We start from the raw sequence: 17,172 nt of genomic DNA on the forward strand, positions 1-17,172 counted from the left end.
GTCTTTCATGGTTTGGCTCCCTCCCTCTCTAACTTTTTTTTTTCCTTCCCTTCCCCCATGGTCTTAAGTTTCTCAGGATCCACATAAGAGTGAAAACATATGGTATCTGTCTTTCTCTGCCTGCCTTATTTCACTTAGCATAACACTCTCCAGCTCCATCCACGTTTCTACAAAAGGCTACATTTCATTCTTTCTCATTGCCAAGTAGTATTTCATTGTGTATATAAACCACAATTTCTTTATCCATTCATCAGTTGATGGACATTTAGGCTTTTTCCACAATTTGGCTGTTGTTGAGAGTGCTGCTGTAAACATTGGGGTACAAGTGCCCCTATGCATCAGCACTCCTGTATCCCTTGGGTAAATTCCTAGGAGTGCTATTGCTGGATCATAGGGTAGATCTATTTTTAATTTTTTGAGGAACCTCCACACTGTTTTACAGAGCGGCTGCACCAGTTTGCATTCCCACCAACAGTGCAAGAGGGTTCCCATTTCTCCACATCCTCACCAGCATCTATAGTCTCCTGATTTGTTCATTTTAGTCACTCTGAGTGGCGTGAGGTGGTATCTGAATGTGGTTTTGATTTGTATTTCCCTGATGAGGAGCGACATTGAGCATCTTTTCATGTGCCTGTTGGCCATATGGATGATGTCTTTAGATGAGTGTCTATTCATGTTTTCTGCCCATTTCTTCACTGGATTATTTGTTTTTCATATGTGGAGTTTGGTGAGTTCTTTATAGATTTTGGATACTAGCCCTTTGTCCGATATGTCATTTGCAAATATCTTTTCCCATTCTGTCAGTTGCCTTTTAGTTTCGTTGATTGTTTCCTTTGCTGCGCAGAAGCTTTTTATCTTCATGAGGTCCCAACAGTTCATTTTTGCTTTTAATTCCCTTGCCTTTGGAGATGTGTCAAGTAAGAAATTGCTACGGCTGAGGTCAGAGAGGTTTTTTCCTGCTTTCTCCTCTAGGGTTTTGATGGTTTCCTGTCTCACATTCAGGTCCTTTATCCATTTTGAGTTTATTTTTTATTCTTATTTCTTAACTAGAGTTATAGCTGCAACTATCATGTATCGTTCTCTGAAATCTTCTGCAAGTAAGGAAAACCCAGCTCAAATTGTCTTAAACACCAAGAACATGTCCACAGAGAAGATAAGCTTCAGAGTTGGGTGGATACTATGTCAACATGGCTCAGATTCTTTCCATCTCTCCACTTTGCCAGCATAAAGCTGGTTCTTCATCTGGTTGTTTGAAAGCTGATGTTACTGTTAGGTCTACTGCTTTCTTGTTCATGTCCAGTTGGGGAGAGAGAGAAATGTGGCTCTTGGAGTAAGGAAGAGATTTCCCAAAAGCTTCTGGAAAACTCTTCTCATCTCTCATTGAACTAACAAGGCCACTTATGCAACTGTTCATTAATTTATTTATTTGTGTAGCATTTTTTTAAACAAACACCTGTGTACCAGATGCTCTTTCAGGTGCTAGAGATATATCAAAAAGTAAAACAGTAGAACTCTTTATCCTCAATGTTCTTAAATTGTAGATGAGGCAAAGGGAGACAGTAGACAAGAGACATCTGTACTGTATCTGATGGTAGTATGTGCCATGGAAGAATGCTAGGCAGGAAGGACAGATGGAGATTGTGAGGGAGGGGGTGGGGATTGTGTGCAGAGAAGTGAAACATAGGCTATCAGGGAGGGTGGCATTGAGGAAGTGATATGAGGACGAAGGTGTGTAGGAGATGGGGGAAGAACATTCAAGGCAGGGGGAACCAGCAGCAACAGCCGAAGCCCTGAAATAAGCCTTGCCTATCTGTTGTAGCAAGGAGGCCACTGTGGCCGAAGTCAGTCAGGTAGAGATGAGGCCAAAGAAATTGAAGGGCCAGGGCCTTGTTTCAGGCATCCCCAGCAGCACCCACAGTTTTGATGACTTGCTAGGAGGACTCAAAGGACTCAGGGTTCTGTCATTCTCATACTGTGATTTATTACAGTTATGGGGATACAAAACAAAGTCATAAGGGAAAAGGCTTATGGAGTGAAGTGCAGAGGAAACTGGGTGCAAGCTTCCAAGAGCTCTCCCCAGGGGAATCACACAAGACACACTTAATTCCCCCAGCATTGAGGTGAACACTGACAGTATGTGAGATGTGTTATCAACCGGGGAAGCTCATTAGAGACTCCGTGCCTGGGGTTTTCCCTGGGAACTGTTCATGCAGGCCCTCTCAGCCTGGCACATGTCACAATTCCAGACTCCCAGAGTGAAAACAGGTGTTCAGTAAAAACTACATTGTGTGTATAGTACAGGCACGGAGAGCCACTATGAGTTCCAGGAATGGCGAGAATCCTCTTGAAATCCAGCTTCCTAGACACCAGGCAAGGGCCAACCTCTGAGCAGCCTTTGAAGGATAGCAGGGAGGCTGCTGTGTGAACTTACTCCTGTATAAGCCGCTGATTACCATCATGAAGTTAGCCACTGAGGGAATGGGTTGAAGTGGGAGAGCAACATGACCCGGCTCACATAACCATTTTGGGGGTGCCTGGGTGGTTCAGTGGGTTGAGCCTCTAACTTCAGCTTAGGTCATGATCTCATTGTGTGTTTGGGCCCTGTGTCAGGCTCTGTGCTGACAGCTCAGAGCCTGGAGCCTGCTTCGGCTTCTATGTCTGTCTGTCTGTCTGCCTCCCCCCTGCTCACGCGCTGTCTCTCTCAAAAATAAATAAACATTAAAAAAAATTTTTAAATAAAATAAATGAACTACTCTGGCCATAGAATTGACACTAGATTGTAAGTGGGTAAGGACAGAAATTGACGGGAAACTAGTGCCGTAATTTAGCAATAAACCACAGAATTACAGGAAGCAGGAATTTTCCTTTCAGTGAGAGATGTACAACTTATTAAGAGCAGGTTTGAGAGCTGAGATGAGGAGTTTTGGATGTGCTAATGTCCTGAATGAGTCCTTGCAAGTGTTGTAGGATCACCATGTTCCTCATTCTGGCCCATCTCTGCAGATACAGGCAGGTCAGCTTTTCCTGAAGCACTTCTGCCCAGAAGAATTATAATGTGAGCCATATATATAATTTTAGTTTTTTAGCTCCAGAAAAGAAAAATAGAAATAGGTGAAAATATTTTTAGTATTTTATTTTATTTAGCCTGATATATTAACCAACATAAAATGGCTGATGAAATACTCTATACTCTTTTTTTCATACTTTGTCTTCAAACCTCCAGTGCATTTTGCACTTATAGACCAGTCACGTAACAGGTGCTCAGTAGCCACCTGTGGCCACTGGCCACTGTGTAGGACAGTACAGCTCTAAGGCGTGAATTGTGGTGGAGAAGATTAGAAAGAAAGAAGACTACCTTCCCCACCAGGTGGAAACATGACTTGTTTCCTTACTTTCTTCCAGTCTCTGTTGAAATAACAACTTACCAGAAAGGCCTTCCCTGATTGAAAATTGTTAATTCACCACCATCATTCTGTACCTTTTTTATCCTGCCTTAGTCTTCTTTATGGAATTTATAGTGGCCTAATTTGTCTATTGTCAAGTTTCTTTTTCTAGAATGCAAGGCTACAAGAACTGAGATACTGTTTTGTTCACAGCTTTATGCCAGAAAAATGCCTGATACACAGGAAGTGTTTGGTATGAATCTTTCATAATGCAGGGGAGGGAACAGAACACTCCCATGGCTTTCTCCGGCCATAGATATTGACAGGGCAGAGCTGGAGACCTTGGAGCAAGAACCAACATGCTCTGCTGTGTGGTCTCATCCTCCTGTCGTTAAACCTTGCTGAGCATGGAGAGCACATTCTATTCCTTAACTGTTTAAGTATGGTAGATTTCCTCTTTTTTTTTTTTTAATTTTTATTTATTTTTGGGAGAGAGAAAGCATGAGTGGGAAGGGGCAGAGAGAGGGAGACACAGAATCCGAAGCAGGTTCCAGGCTCCAAGCTGTTAGCACAGAGCCTGACACAGGGCTCGAACCCATGAACCGCAAGATCGTGACCTGAACTGAAGTCAGATGCTTAACCGACTGAGGTACCCAGGTGCCCCAGATTTCTCTTTATGAAGCTTACTCCAAAATTATCATAGAAACATCATAGTACTGTGGTTTAATCTTTCCCAGTAGATAATATCCTGGGTTCTTTCAGTCCATTCGCTAGAATTTCTCAGTACAGGCCTCTTGTGTCTGGACAAGTTTGTTGTACGATAAGATTTAGTTGTCAGAGAGTTTCTTCATACTTTTCTGGCTGTATTAAATCCTTGTTTTACTAACCCTTATTGGTAGAGGGCATGGAGCCTGAGAGGCTTCTCTTTGAAAGGCATTGTATTTTATGTACAAATTATATACATATTTTATTTTATTTTTTAAAAGATTTTATTTTTAAGTAATCTCTACACCCATCATGGGGCTCGAATTTACAACCCTGAGATTTAGTCGCGTATTCTACTGACTGATCCAGCCATATCCATTTTTATGGATTTAAAATATCCATATTTTAAAATCAAGATATTTTCTGTAGGAATGTTTGAATGCTTTGAGCAAGATTTTATTACTGTGTAACATTTGTAACAATATGTGAAAAATGCAGTGTAAAACACTGCCAAAGGAAAGGCTATCTACTCAAATTAGCCTTCTAAATAGAAGCTTTAAGAAATTCATGGAGGAATTTATTTTCAGATTACCATAGTAAAAAGACAAGAAAAAGAAAACTATTACTGGGAAGATTGTTAAAAATCTTTATACTCCATATTCTTCCTTTATTGCTTATAGATAATGTAGGGGTGTTGTAAGAAGGGATTCTTTTGAATATTGATTTTGAGGAAAAGCTCATTCAGCAGCTGGCAAGAGATGCTGCAAGTGTTGGAGGAGGAGTTCCAGTCACACTAAGGTAGAAATCAGTCTGGGACGAAGGAAAGACACCACGAAGCTTGGGTGAGAAGAGAGTGTGAGATTCTAATACCAGAGAAGGGGCTATTTCTGGCAGGAAAAATAGTTGTAAAGACTAGGGACTAAGGATGAAACATCATCAGTGGAAACAGCACAGGCTGTAGAGTATATGAATTCAAGGATAATCACATTTCAGAGTGTATGAATTCAAGGATAAAACGTTTGTAAGTGAACAGGAAGAATGCCCTGATTCTCACTGGTGTTTCTACATTTGGGTGGGACCTTAAAGTCCACGTAGATCAAAAACTTATTTTACAAGAAGGAAACAAGACCTAGAGGGATTGCCAGAAGTTGCACAGGGGGAGAAGATTTCCTTCATCTCCTGACTCTATGTCCATCCATTTCTACAAACTTTATATACTATGTATAATACTGTCAAAAAGTATATGCTCTCTGGATATGAATATAACATATGTTTGTTGAATAAATTTGAAAATTACAGAAGACAAAGTAAAAAATAATCGTCTAAAAATTAACATTTTAGTTTACTTTAACTTAGCCTTTTACCTATTCACACATGTATGTTTTTGAAATAAAATCATGGCTATCTTATACTGCTGTTTTTTTAACTATTGTTTTTCACTTATATCACATTTTTGTGTTACCCATTATTGCTTAGTACTATGAAGTTTGCACATGCATAACAGCACGAAATAAAAGTGTACTTAGGTAATGTCCGTTAATCCCTTGTGACTTCCTGTGTGTTTTTCAGAATTCATTATATAAGCAAGTGGAAGAAATGGAGCAAGATAGCTTAATAACTTTGAATGTTGAGCGCTTAAAAGGAACATATGGTCGTATAACCACAGCATGGGAAGCTGACGGAAGTATTAGTGATGTATTTCCTACCTCAGGAGTGGTACGTAATTTACAAAATTATAGGAGAGTCACTTCTAAATTATGGTTACTGTTGATGCCTGCCTTATGGATGAAGTGTTTGAGTTTGACCATGTCAGCCCTGGATTCCTACTAATCACTGTAGAGAGGGATACAATTTAAGATTAGTTTTATTGTGATTTTTGTTCGTTTTTTTCTTTAATACCAAAATTATCTATAAAAAAGTCATCCCTTTTTAGGTTCAGTACATCAGTTGGCCAGATTGTAGATGTGTTACACTGTCAGAAAGATAAAACCGATTACACTGGAGATGGAAATGTTTCAAGATTTGTATAAAATGGAAGCAGTAAATAGGGAATGAATCTATGTAAGATAGTCAGGCGTATGAAAAAGTAGATCAGAATTGCTGAGTGATGTAGGTTTAGTTTTCTGTAGATAGACTCCGAGATTAAGAGTTGTGGGTAGTTTACTGAGGAGACACACCCATAAGGAAACAAGGAAGGTAGGAATGTGCAGAGGGGCCGTTGGTCCTTGGGTAGTTGCACCTGAGGTTGAGTGTGTGAGGAAGTTCTGGCGGTGAACTGGTTCTCCAGAGTTGTTTTCCAGTGGAACAAGGAGGCTGAGATTTTGCATCCCTATTTTGGGTATCCTTCACCTCACATCATCTTCTGGGTAGAGTATAATCTTAAGCGGAAGTGTACTGTAGCTGAAGGCAGGTCCCAGTGACAAACACAAAAGCTCTTATTCCCACCAATTGGGATATGGGCACACCAGCTCTAAGAAGGGATCTGGGCAGAAGATCACTTTATCTACTATTGGAAGATAGTATAAAATTGGGTCAGAGATCGAAGAATGGAATCAGATTTGGGTCAGAAAGGTAAAGGACTTTAAAAGAGAGGGTTTTAAGAACCTTTAGTTCCTAATTAGAAAATGGGTGGTGTTCTTGACTCACCTTGGGTTTCACAGATTTATCCATAAAATTTTTCCCAAATGCTTCTCTGAAGAGTTCCTTTAAAAGGCCTCTCATGGAATTATCTCAAAAAAAAACGATGGGTGTATGTTAGGTCTACCATTTCTAGGCTTTTGTACCATTCAAAGATTAGAGCTTTAGTGCCTTAAAAATGTTTTGGCAAATTTTATTGCATTGAGTATTTACTTTTATGGAAGTTACCAAAACTATAAGTTGTATCTATCAGGTTATGTGTGTTCTGAATTATATTTCACCAATTAATATTTCTTAACATAAACATGATTAAAATGATTTCTAATTTAAATGTATAATAGTATCTTAAGTGTAGACTATATTTGGAAGAATTAATTATTTTATTCAAGAGCTAATAAACTTTTCCTGTAAAGGGCCAGATAGTAAATATTTTAGACTTATGGGCTGTTATGGTCTCTTTCTCAGATTCTCAACTTTGCCTTTGTAGCATAATAGCAATGTTAGATGATATATAATCAAGTGAACTTTGCTGTATGCCAGTAAAACTTAATTTAAAAAATGGATTTCACCAAAGGGTAGTAGTGCTCTGACCCCTGATTTTATTAATAAAGCTCTTCAGTTTATATCTTCAAGTGCCTTCTGAGGTGGAGAGATGAGCGTCAACAAAATGGGCCTGGAATGCTAGTTTGAATGGTTGTAGCTTGTAGTCATGTTGCTAGAGAATAGAGTATAAGGTGGGGAGCAATGGGAAATGACATTCAAGGAACAAAGAAAGCCCTATCAGAAAGGATTTCAGATGCCTTTTAGCAAATTTGGATTTGACTCTAGACAGTGCAGATACAACAGGAGGAGAGAGATGCTCTGATTTGTATCTCTTTTTGTCTTTCTCTACCTCTGTTTTGGTTCATTGATTGTTAAATCATACATCTATTGTAGCCAAAAGAAATAGCAATCCTGGCAACATTTTTGTAGAGAAAAATGTTTAAACTAGTATGTTACCTTCTTTTATTTGTATACTTATTAAAAAAAATTTTGTTAAAGTTTATTTATTTTTGAGACAGAGAGAGACAGAGCATGAACGGGGGAGGGTCAGAGAGAGAGGGAGACACAGAATTTGAAGCAGGTTCCAGGCTCTGAGCTGTCAGCACAGAGCCTGATGCAGGGCTTGAACTCGCAGACTGTGAGATCATGACCTGAGCCGAAGTCAGAGGCTCAACCGACTGAGCCACCCAGGCTCCCCGACCTTCTTTTATTTTTATAGATTTTTCAATATGTTATCTGGGACTTAGACTCCCAGAGAGACTATATACTCTATATTTTAATAGAATGTAGGCTTCAGGATGTGACAGTTTGGCTACAGGTTTTATCAGGTTGAGTTTCAGTAATTGTTTACTTTTTTCTTTTTCCTAACAGTCTTCCACTTTTAATATGAAAAGAATTTGATTGATTTGTAGAATCATATTGTGTTGCTTAAATATCTCTTGTTATTTAAGTTGTGGTTCATATTGAAAGAAAATTTAATCTGATATTCTTACTGCACAGTGATAATTACAAAATAAATAAAATCTTCTTTCTTTAAAATTTTAGATTTCATTTTCTGAAGGGCAGGCACTATCTACAATCACTCTGACTGTTATTGCTGATGATATACCAGAGTTATCAGAAATTGTGACTGTAACACTCATTCGTGTTACCACAGAAGGAGTTGAGGACCTATCTAAAGGTGCTACCATTGATCAGAAAAGAAACAGATCTGTGATAACGACTCTGCCCAATGATTCACCTTATGGCTTAGTGGGTTGGCATGCTGAGTTTCTCTTCATTAGAGTAGCAGAGCCTAAAGGTAAGTCTTGTTAAATATTTTTCAGGTTCTAGTAACTTTTATTGGGTAATTTAATTGTAATGTTTACTAGGAATATAAGTCCCTTTGTGTGTGTGTGTGTGTGGGGGGTGTATTCAGGTGTGCCTGGGGGCTCAGTCAGTTGGATAACTCTTGATTTTGGCTCAGGTCATGATCTCACGGTTTGTGATTTCAAGGCCTGTGTCTGGCTCCAGAGCACTGCTTGGGATTTGTTCTTTCTCCCTCTCTCTCTCTTTCTCTCTCTCTCAAACTAAATAAATAAAATTAAAAAAAATATATATATATGTATACACATACATACATATTTCCAGTTTGACAGATCATATTTAATCTTTTCTACTTTTTATTTGTTTATTAAATTTTATGATCATATAATCACTTAACAATAGTGTTACGAGAAACACTTTTACTCTTTTGAGACATTACTATCATAATAGAAACGTTAATATTTTGGTAAATCATTGCAGTAAAGGTGACTGGTTTTTATTTTACTTTCCCTTTTTCATTATTTATTTGTTGTCTTTCCATGCTCAGATTTCCTCTACACAGATTTTCAGCAGTTATAGGCAACATTAAGCAACACAGTGAAATGCATATAGTACTCAAGGTATTGTTAAACCCCAAATCAGTAATTACAATATTTTTTCTGTGAAGTGTAAGTAATCAGTCCCTATTTCCTTTAAGCTTAGTGCTGAAATCTCTGCCCAAATAACTACTTATATAGATATAAGATATATGGATTTTTTTAGATAAATGCCATTTGACTTATTTGAACAAATATATTTGAACATATATGATATGTATTTATTTAGAATATGCTGTGTGAAGGCTCTAAAATTTTCAGACAGGAACATGGACATCTTTCAAGGATCTTTCATTTAGATAGTTGACTGAAAAAAATGACATATATATCTGGGCGTTTATATGTCTGTATATATGGGAACAGAAGCAGTAGACTTAGAATATGTTCATTTATTCATTCAACAAACATTTTGAAGCACCTAGGAAGTGCCACAAATTGTGCTGTGTGTTCTGGAAACAGAGACACAGTCTTAGGTTGTTAGAAACTCACAGACCAGTGAGGAAGATTGGCAAGCATTTTTTTGGTCCATTTACAGGGCAAATTTAATGTTAAAAATCTAAGAAATGAAATAAAAAATAGGTGCTGTGAAATACTTTGATCCTTGTGGTAAACACCTGACTATAAGAACAGAATTACTGACTGTTCGTCTAATGATTAAGTTATTAAATGATGACTTTGGGTGTTTACTTTTTCATTTTTGAAAAATCTTCACATTTGCAATTAGCACCTCTGTCAACCTGCACATATGTACTTAACCTAAGATTTTCAGCAGTTTTTGTTAAGGTACATGATAGTGTGCAACATAGGAGGGTGATTAGAGAACCCAAAGTGAGGGTTTAGAACTGGGATATAATATATGATGATTGCCAGCACAACTTTAGGGACAAGGGGGACAAAGCACAAAATCTTCCTTGGGACCATACATTGGGATAGTGCAGGACATTCCACGTAAGTGCTTGGAATAGTGTCGACCACAAATAGGAAAGGTTATTTACTTGAGGTATGTGTATCTCACAGAGAACATCACCGTTCTTCAGTTACCCATTGTTCGAGATAAAGGACTGTTTGGGGACATTGCCATTCACTTGATAGCTAAACCCAATTTCTCACTGCACATCGATAATCAAGCTACTGAGAATGAAGACTTTGTGGTACAAGAAACAATAATAATGATGAAAGAAAACATGAAAGAAACTTACATCAAAGTTGCCATTTTGCCGGTGAGTTTAGGGTGCAATAAATAGGATGTAAAATAAAAGAATATGCTCTTAAAGATAAAATTGTGATGCTCTGGAAGATAAAAATCTTTGAAAAGGTTGCTTTTACATGTAAAATTGTGAGTATTCTAATTTTTCCACCCACCCTAACATTTAATAACAGATGACTACTTTTTATAACTGGTAAAAATAATATATTTACTAATGATTTGTGTTTATTTTTGAACTGGAATATTGTTTGAATGACCGTTGAAGCATGGAATTTACATTTGATTATATGTTTCATTGCATTCACTGTTTTGCTGGTTAGTTAGTTGTTTTGAACTAACGAGTGAATGAATAGAGTGCCCGAATTAATGTGGTTATTTTTATTGTTGGTTTGATAGTACAGTATTTTCATGTCATGATATTATTCAAATCAAGATTATTCTTTAGATGATTTAGATCTGGTTTTAGTGCTTTCTCACGTATATAAGAATAAGTGTATATATCTGTAATAATTCACAAGAAACTAAGAGTAGTTATTAGTGTTATCTGTAATATATATTATCTAATATTGTGTGTGTTATAATCTTATATATTACAATGTTAACAATAAATATATATTATTAAATAAAGATAATGTTGCATAGTAATATCAGTGTTACTAATTGCAGTATTAGTGGTATTAAATAATAGTGGCCTCTAGAAAGGACATTCTGGGAAAGATGTAAGGGATGAGGCAGAACGGAAGTTTCCTTTCCTGTTCAGTGTCCATTATTTCTATCTTTGGAAATTTTTTATCATCTATTCCAAAATAAGGTAACAGTTTTTAAAAAGTTAATTAGAATATAGGATAATATCTAGAGTTGCAAGTCTAGAGCTTTTACTTTTAAGATGTATGTAGCATTTACCATTTCTCCTGTATTTGGTGGGGTATTATGTGCATAAAACATATTTGATAGAATATGATCAAAATTGTGTGGTATATTTAAAAAAAATTTGCTAATGAGTATTAGGCTTCAGTTAAAACTTCACTGATAAGCTTGAATATTCCCTAAGATTCTGAAATTTGTCAGTGGGAATGTGTTAAAATATAAAAGGGAATCTTTTTTATTTGTGAAAAAGTTGCCCATTCCTGTGGTCAATCATTTATTCCTTACTGAAAAATAATCAGGTTTCCAAGACAAATTCAGTATATTTTTAAAAATGGAACACCATGTCTCTCCTGTTTGCCCCACCCCCCCTCAGGATAATGCTCCTGAGTTGGAAGAAGGATTTATTGTCAACATCACTGAAGTGTACCTGGTGAATTCTGACTTCTCTGCAGGACAGCCAAGTGTGCGGAGACCTGGGATGGAAATAGTTGAGATAATGATTGAAGAAAATGATGATCCCAGAGGAATTTTTAAGTTTCATGTTACCACAGTGAGATAAACTTTAATATATTTATAGTAATACAGACACTTCTACCTGCTGATTTGCTCAATGTTATATATTTTCTGCAGAGTAATTGGCTTTGCTTATAGATATTTATAAATATCTGCCTTAATGGGCACCTGGGTGGCTCATTCAGTTAAGTGTCCGACTTCGGCTCAGGTCATGATCTCACAACTTGTGAGTTCGAGCCCCACATCAGGCCCTGTGCTGCCAGCTCGGAGCCTGGAGCCCACTTGAGATACTGTGTCTCCCTCTCTCTCTCTGCCCCTCCCCCACTCATGCTCTGTCTCTCTCTCCCTCAAAATTAAATAAACATTAAAAAAAGCCTTTAAAAAATAAGTATGTGCCTTAAAATTTGTCTTATAGACTAATTCTTAATTCTCTTTGTGCTAGACCAAGAGGTTAAGCAAGTATATTTTCAAATTTAAATTTGAAAAGAATTTTGAAAACACCTATTATGCATATTTATATCCGACTATTGATTTCTACTTTGAAGTGTGAAATATAAGAAATGTAAGAAGAAATAATAAATTTAGAAAATGATGATAGGGTGCCTGAGTGGCTCAGTTGGCTGAGTGTCCTGTCTGACTCTTGATTTCAACTCAAATCATGATCTCATGGTTTATTCGAGCCCCACATCAGGCTCTGTGCTGATAGCAGGGAGCCTGCTATGATTCTCTTCCTCCCTCTCTCTCTGTCCCTCCTCTCTCTGTCTCTCTCTCTCTCTCTGTCTCTCTCTCTGTCTCTCTCTCTCTCCCCCCCCCCCAAATAAATAAGTTTAAAAAAAAAGGAAAGTGATGATGACATATAAGATGTTAATCTTCTCTTGTATTTTAACTATATTCTTTATTTAAAGGATTTTGGTGGAGTTATTACTGCCTATGAGGTGCCTCCACCACTGAATATTCTTCAAATTCCTGTAGTCCGGATGGCTGGAAGCTTTGGGGCAGTAAATATTTATTGGAAAGCAACACTGGATAGTGCTGGCCTGGAAGACTTTAAGCCATCTCATGGGATTCTTGAATTTGCAGATAAACAAGTATGCTAATTACAAATGTATTAGCAATTTTTCGTTGTACTTCAAACATCTTCTAGATACCCACCAAATGGATGCATTAGTGACTGCTAAATGTATTATACTTTTTGTTTGTATATCAAGCCAAACGAACTCTTATTAATTAATATGTTATAATTTATTGGTGGACATAGGAAGAGAATATAAAGGAACAAAAATCTCACCCTTTTCTGAACTTTCCTACCTCATTTAATTTTAAGGAGAAGTTAAAGGAGGATAATGAATGGCTTAGAAGTGCCTAAGAATGTAAGAATGTATAAAAAATTGCCTCATGAACTTTGTTATTCCTATAAATTTTACGTTCTTTTATTCTATTGATTTCTTAATGCTTATCAATACAGATAACTTACTTATTTAGGATTTGCCCTGAAAGTGTGCACATTTTATTACATAATATCCAGAACTTTTTGTTACAACTAAAAACAAGACTTTTTAAAATGATAGAGAAGAGACAAAATAATCAAATCTGAAAAATTGAAAAACAGTATTCTAGATTTGGGCCAAAGTATTCTCTAAGAGTTAGTTACAATTTTGGAAACTGGACATTTTGTAATATGTATGAAGCCTGATTTTGCTGAGACAGATTTGTACAGTATGCATCAGCCTATTAGTTGCTGCTGAAAAATAAGCATACAGGTTAGACATCCCTATACATAATGGTTTATTAATATTTGAAATCATGAGTTTTTAACAAATTTAGAACTTCAAACATTTCCTACTAAAAGGAGGGAAAAGAGAGATCTTTACACTAACAGTAGAAACAAATACATATATTTTTCATCAAAGTAGCATTCTGCCTTACATTACTAGCACTTTATTTTGTGCATGAGGTTGAAGTCCTGTTATTTAACAGTACCTTAAGATCATTGTCATTCTTAAAGTTAACATCTTCTAAGCAAGTATTCTGTATTTTACAGTATAGAGTTGAGGTGCCTACATTTTAATAAGCTTCCATTTTAACATTTGATTTTGTTCAGGTTTCCGCTTCTGAGTATGAATCCAGATTTCTCACTTTTTTATTAAAGGTATTAGGTAGATTTATGTAGAAAAACTTCATTTTCCGGTAAACGTCTTGGTCAAAATACTGGAATTTCCCTCCGAGATACAGAAAACATTTTAAATGTAGAGATACAGCTAGAATATTTTTATGACCGGTAGTGAAATCACAACTGGGCCAAGTTTTACTTATTTATAAGTTATAAAAATGTTTAACATAGACCCAGACAAATGTACGAAATCCTGATCACCAACATTTGAGAACAGCAGAATTGGGTTTTCTTCCTGCCTTTCTTTAACATTTTAAGAGTGACATTTGAAGCCAAAGGGATTTATTCTAACTGCTGAAGACAATGGTAATTTCTATGTTACCATTGTATATCATGTGATATTAATGCCAAGTATACTAATGTTTATATTTGCGAAATGGTTATTAGAGCCTATATGGCATTTCAAATACTTTTGTTCAAGAATCAGGCTTCATTAGTTTTTGTATACATAAATATCACTATATTTTATTACATATGTAATTCCCTTATCTTGAAAATAATAGACTGTAAATTTCTGATTTGAAATACTAAATAGTATGTATAATTTTAAAATAGTATTATGAACATAACAGGCCAAAAAATACTATATTTTTGTACTATATTTCTGTCAACTAAAAGTTTAAATATATGTGATCAAAAATTGTTATTATATTATATCCTCCTTGCCTCTTACCCTCCCTCCTTCCCTTGTTCCCTCCCTGATTTCTCTCCCTCCTTTTCCTTCTTTCTCCCTTTTCTTTTGTAGGTTACTGCAATGATAGAAATTACCATAATTGATGATGCTGAACTTGAACTCATGGAGACGTTCACTATTTCCTTAATCAGGGTGGCTGGAGGTGGCAGACTTGGCGATGACGTTGTGGTAACTGTTGTTATTCCGCAAAATGACTCCCCATTTGGAGTATTTGGATTTGAAGAAAAGACTGTAAGTTAAATATATCAGGGGGAGGGTGCCTTCCCCTAAGCTAATTATTTTTGTAGATTTAAAAGAAAGATATCTTTCATTTTTTAAAAAACTTTTACCTCTCACTCATGATTTTCTGCTCAAAAGTCCTTGAAGTTGGCTGTTGAATTAAGGGTCAGTCCTCTGATCTGTGTTTGACAGTAATGAGTCATCTAAGATCAGACAATTACAAAGGGGGACAAAAATCTTACTTATTGGGTATCGTAGACCAAGAGTTAGTTTTTGTCCATACGTTTTGTTCTCAGCCTGTCTTGCTACCAGACCACCATCCTGGTCACAAGGCAAGATTTTATGATGACTCTAAGTGTTAATCCTAGGATACATTTAGTTGGGGAGGGATTTACTTTACCTTCCCTTCTGGTACTCAGTCTTATATTGAACAAAACACGGAGGGATTTACTTTACCTTCCCTTCTGGTACTCAGTCTCATATTGAACAAACACCACAGTCAACCCAGCTGAAATGTTTCTTTGTATTTGTTCTTTCGTCCCTCTTACTTCCCTTTGGTTGTCTACTTTCAGGACCTGGAAGAGGGAAGCCAGTTACTATTACCGGTTTAATTGTTAAGGGAGAAAAAAACTTAACCATTTATGCAGCCAGATTTGGTGACTAATGCTAAATTATCTCTACATCTTAAATATTAAAAAATTGTTAAAACTGTATCACAATTAGTACATGATTTTATATCACCATTTTTAAGGCTGTCTTTCAAAGGAAATTCCAAGATGAAATAATCATATATTTAGATAATTCTGATATACAAAGTTTTCTTGGTCTATAGATCACCTTTCCCTTTATTTGACCACTTATAGATAATTAGTAATTCATAATAGATCATTTTAAATAATAAACAGATTGCTCCAAATGCTCATGTCTTTACTATTTTGTGGATGAAAGGCTAGACTTATAACTTGCCCATTAAGGCTGGGCTTCCCAGATGCTCCAAACTTTAAATATATCCTAATAATTACCTAATGATTACATCATTGAAGTTTTTTTTTTTTTTTTTAACGTTTATTTATTTTTGAGACCAAGAGAGACAGAGCATGAACGGGGGAGGGTCAGAGAGAGGGAGACACAGAATATGAAACAGGCTCCAGGCTCTGAGCTGCCAGCACAGGGCCCGACGCAGGGCTCAAACTCACGGACCGCGAAATCATGACCTGAGCTGAAGTCGGCCACTTAACCGACTGAGCCACCCAGGCACCCCCATCATTGAAGTTTTAATTTCATAAGAGAATGGGAACTATGAGAGGGACAGGACACACACATTTCTGCTATAGCCTTATGAGTCTCTCTTTCTTGGGAAATGAATAAGCAGAATTAAGTGTTTGTAAGGAGTGGTAGAGTCACAAGAGTGGCTGTGAATGTTTCCTGAGCAAAATGAAAAGTCTGGAAAACATAAAGCTATTAGTATAAAGAAGAGAGTAAAAAGTATCCATAATGTTATTAACCTAAGATACGGACATCATTAATATTTTTTTATTTCCATCTATGCTTTTTTTCTTTGCATTTGTGAAAAGAAATATTTTAATTGATATAAATATAATTCAGTTTTCATAAAATGTCAGTTAACTTCTGAGTTTGGATAAAAGGTTCAGGGTTTCATTCAAATCTTCAGTGGTAAAACCTTAACATAAATGTTGCTTTTAACTTTGTCATGCTTTTGGACTCCTAGGCATTAGACGGTATGTGTATAAGTTTCTCTCACTATTAGGGAAAATGAAGACTTATATGACTATTCATAAATAACTGTATTTTATCTTAACTACTGTTGTAAACTTTAGTGCACCCTTGGCCTGAGAACTCATATCTTATTGTAGTTACCTCAAGTTTCCAATTTGTCTTGCAATCTAAAAGTGAGAGTGAGGTCACCCAATTCCTACTGTATTATTTCTCATAAGCCTTGCTGTGAGGAACAAATGAGTTGATATATGTAAAGCACTTAAAACTGAGTCTTACACTTAGTAGGTGTCAATTGCTATTTTTATAATTAGTAGTATCAGCAGCAGCTTGTTTTTCAGCCCTTTGTGGTTACTTTTTTATATTGTGTTTCTTACTGCCAAAGGCTCTTGATAACACAACATTTTTTGTTTTAACATGTATCTAAGATACACAGTATTGTGCATATAGTGAACATTTTGTTAGCATTATTTGATGACAGATTAGATTTAGAAGTCAACAATATTGAGGAAAGTTTATTAATATAAATCTGTCAGAACAAATAAGCTGCTCATGAGAGCAATATGGTAAGTATACCAAAGCACTGGCAATAGCACAGG

The 17,172-nt window shown here is 36.3% G+C and overlaps 1 protein-coding gene across 1 annotated transcript in view; it reads left to right on the forward strand.

Annotated features, from left to right (window-relative positions):
• The window catches only part of ADGRV1 (adhesion G protein-coupled receptor V1), a 556,489-nt gene that overhangs the window by 159,800 nt on the left and 379,517 nt on the right, over positions 1-17,172 (forward strand). Inside the window, exons 55-60 of the mRNA XM_042956620.1 lie at positions 5,658-5,804; positions 8,313-8,568; positions 10,187-10,389; positions 11,617-11,793; positions 12,662-12,844; positions 14,672-14,851. Coding sequence (XP_042812554.1) covers positions 5,658-5,804; positions 8,313-8,568; positions 10,187-10,389; positions 11,617-11,793; positions 12,662-12,844; positions 14,672-14,851 — 1,146 coding nt within the window. The remainder of the gene's footprint in view (positions 1-5,657; positions 5,805-8,312; positions 8,569-10,186; positions 10,390-11,616; positions 11,794-12,661; positions 12,845-14,671; positions 14,852-17,172) is intronic.

Source organism: Panthera tigris, chromosome A1, assembly GCF_018350195.1.
Source record: "Panthera tigris isolate Pti1 chromosome A1, P.tigris_Pti1_mat1.1, whole genome shotgun sequence".
NCBI lineage: Eukaryota > Metazoa > Chordata > Mammalia > Carnivora > Felidae > Panthera > Panthera tigris.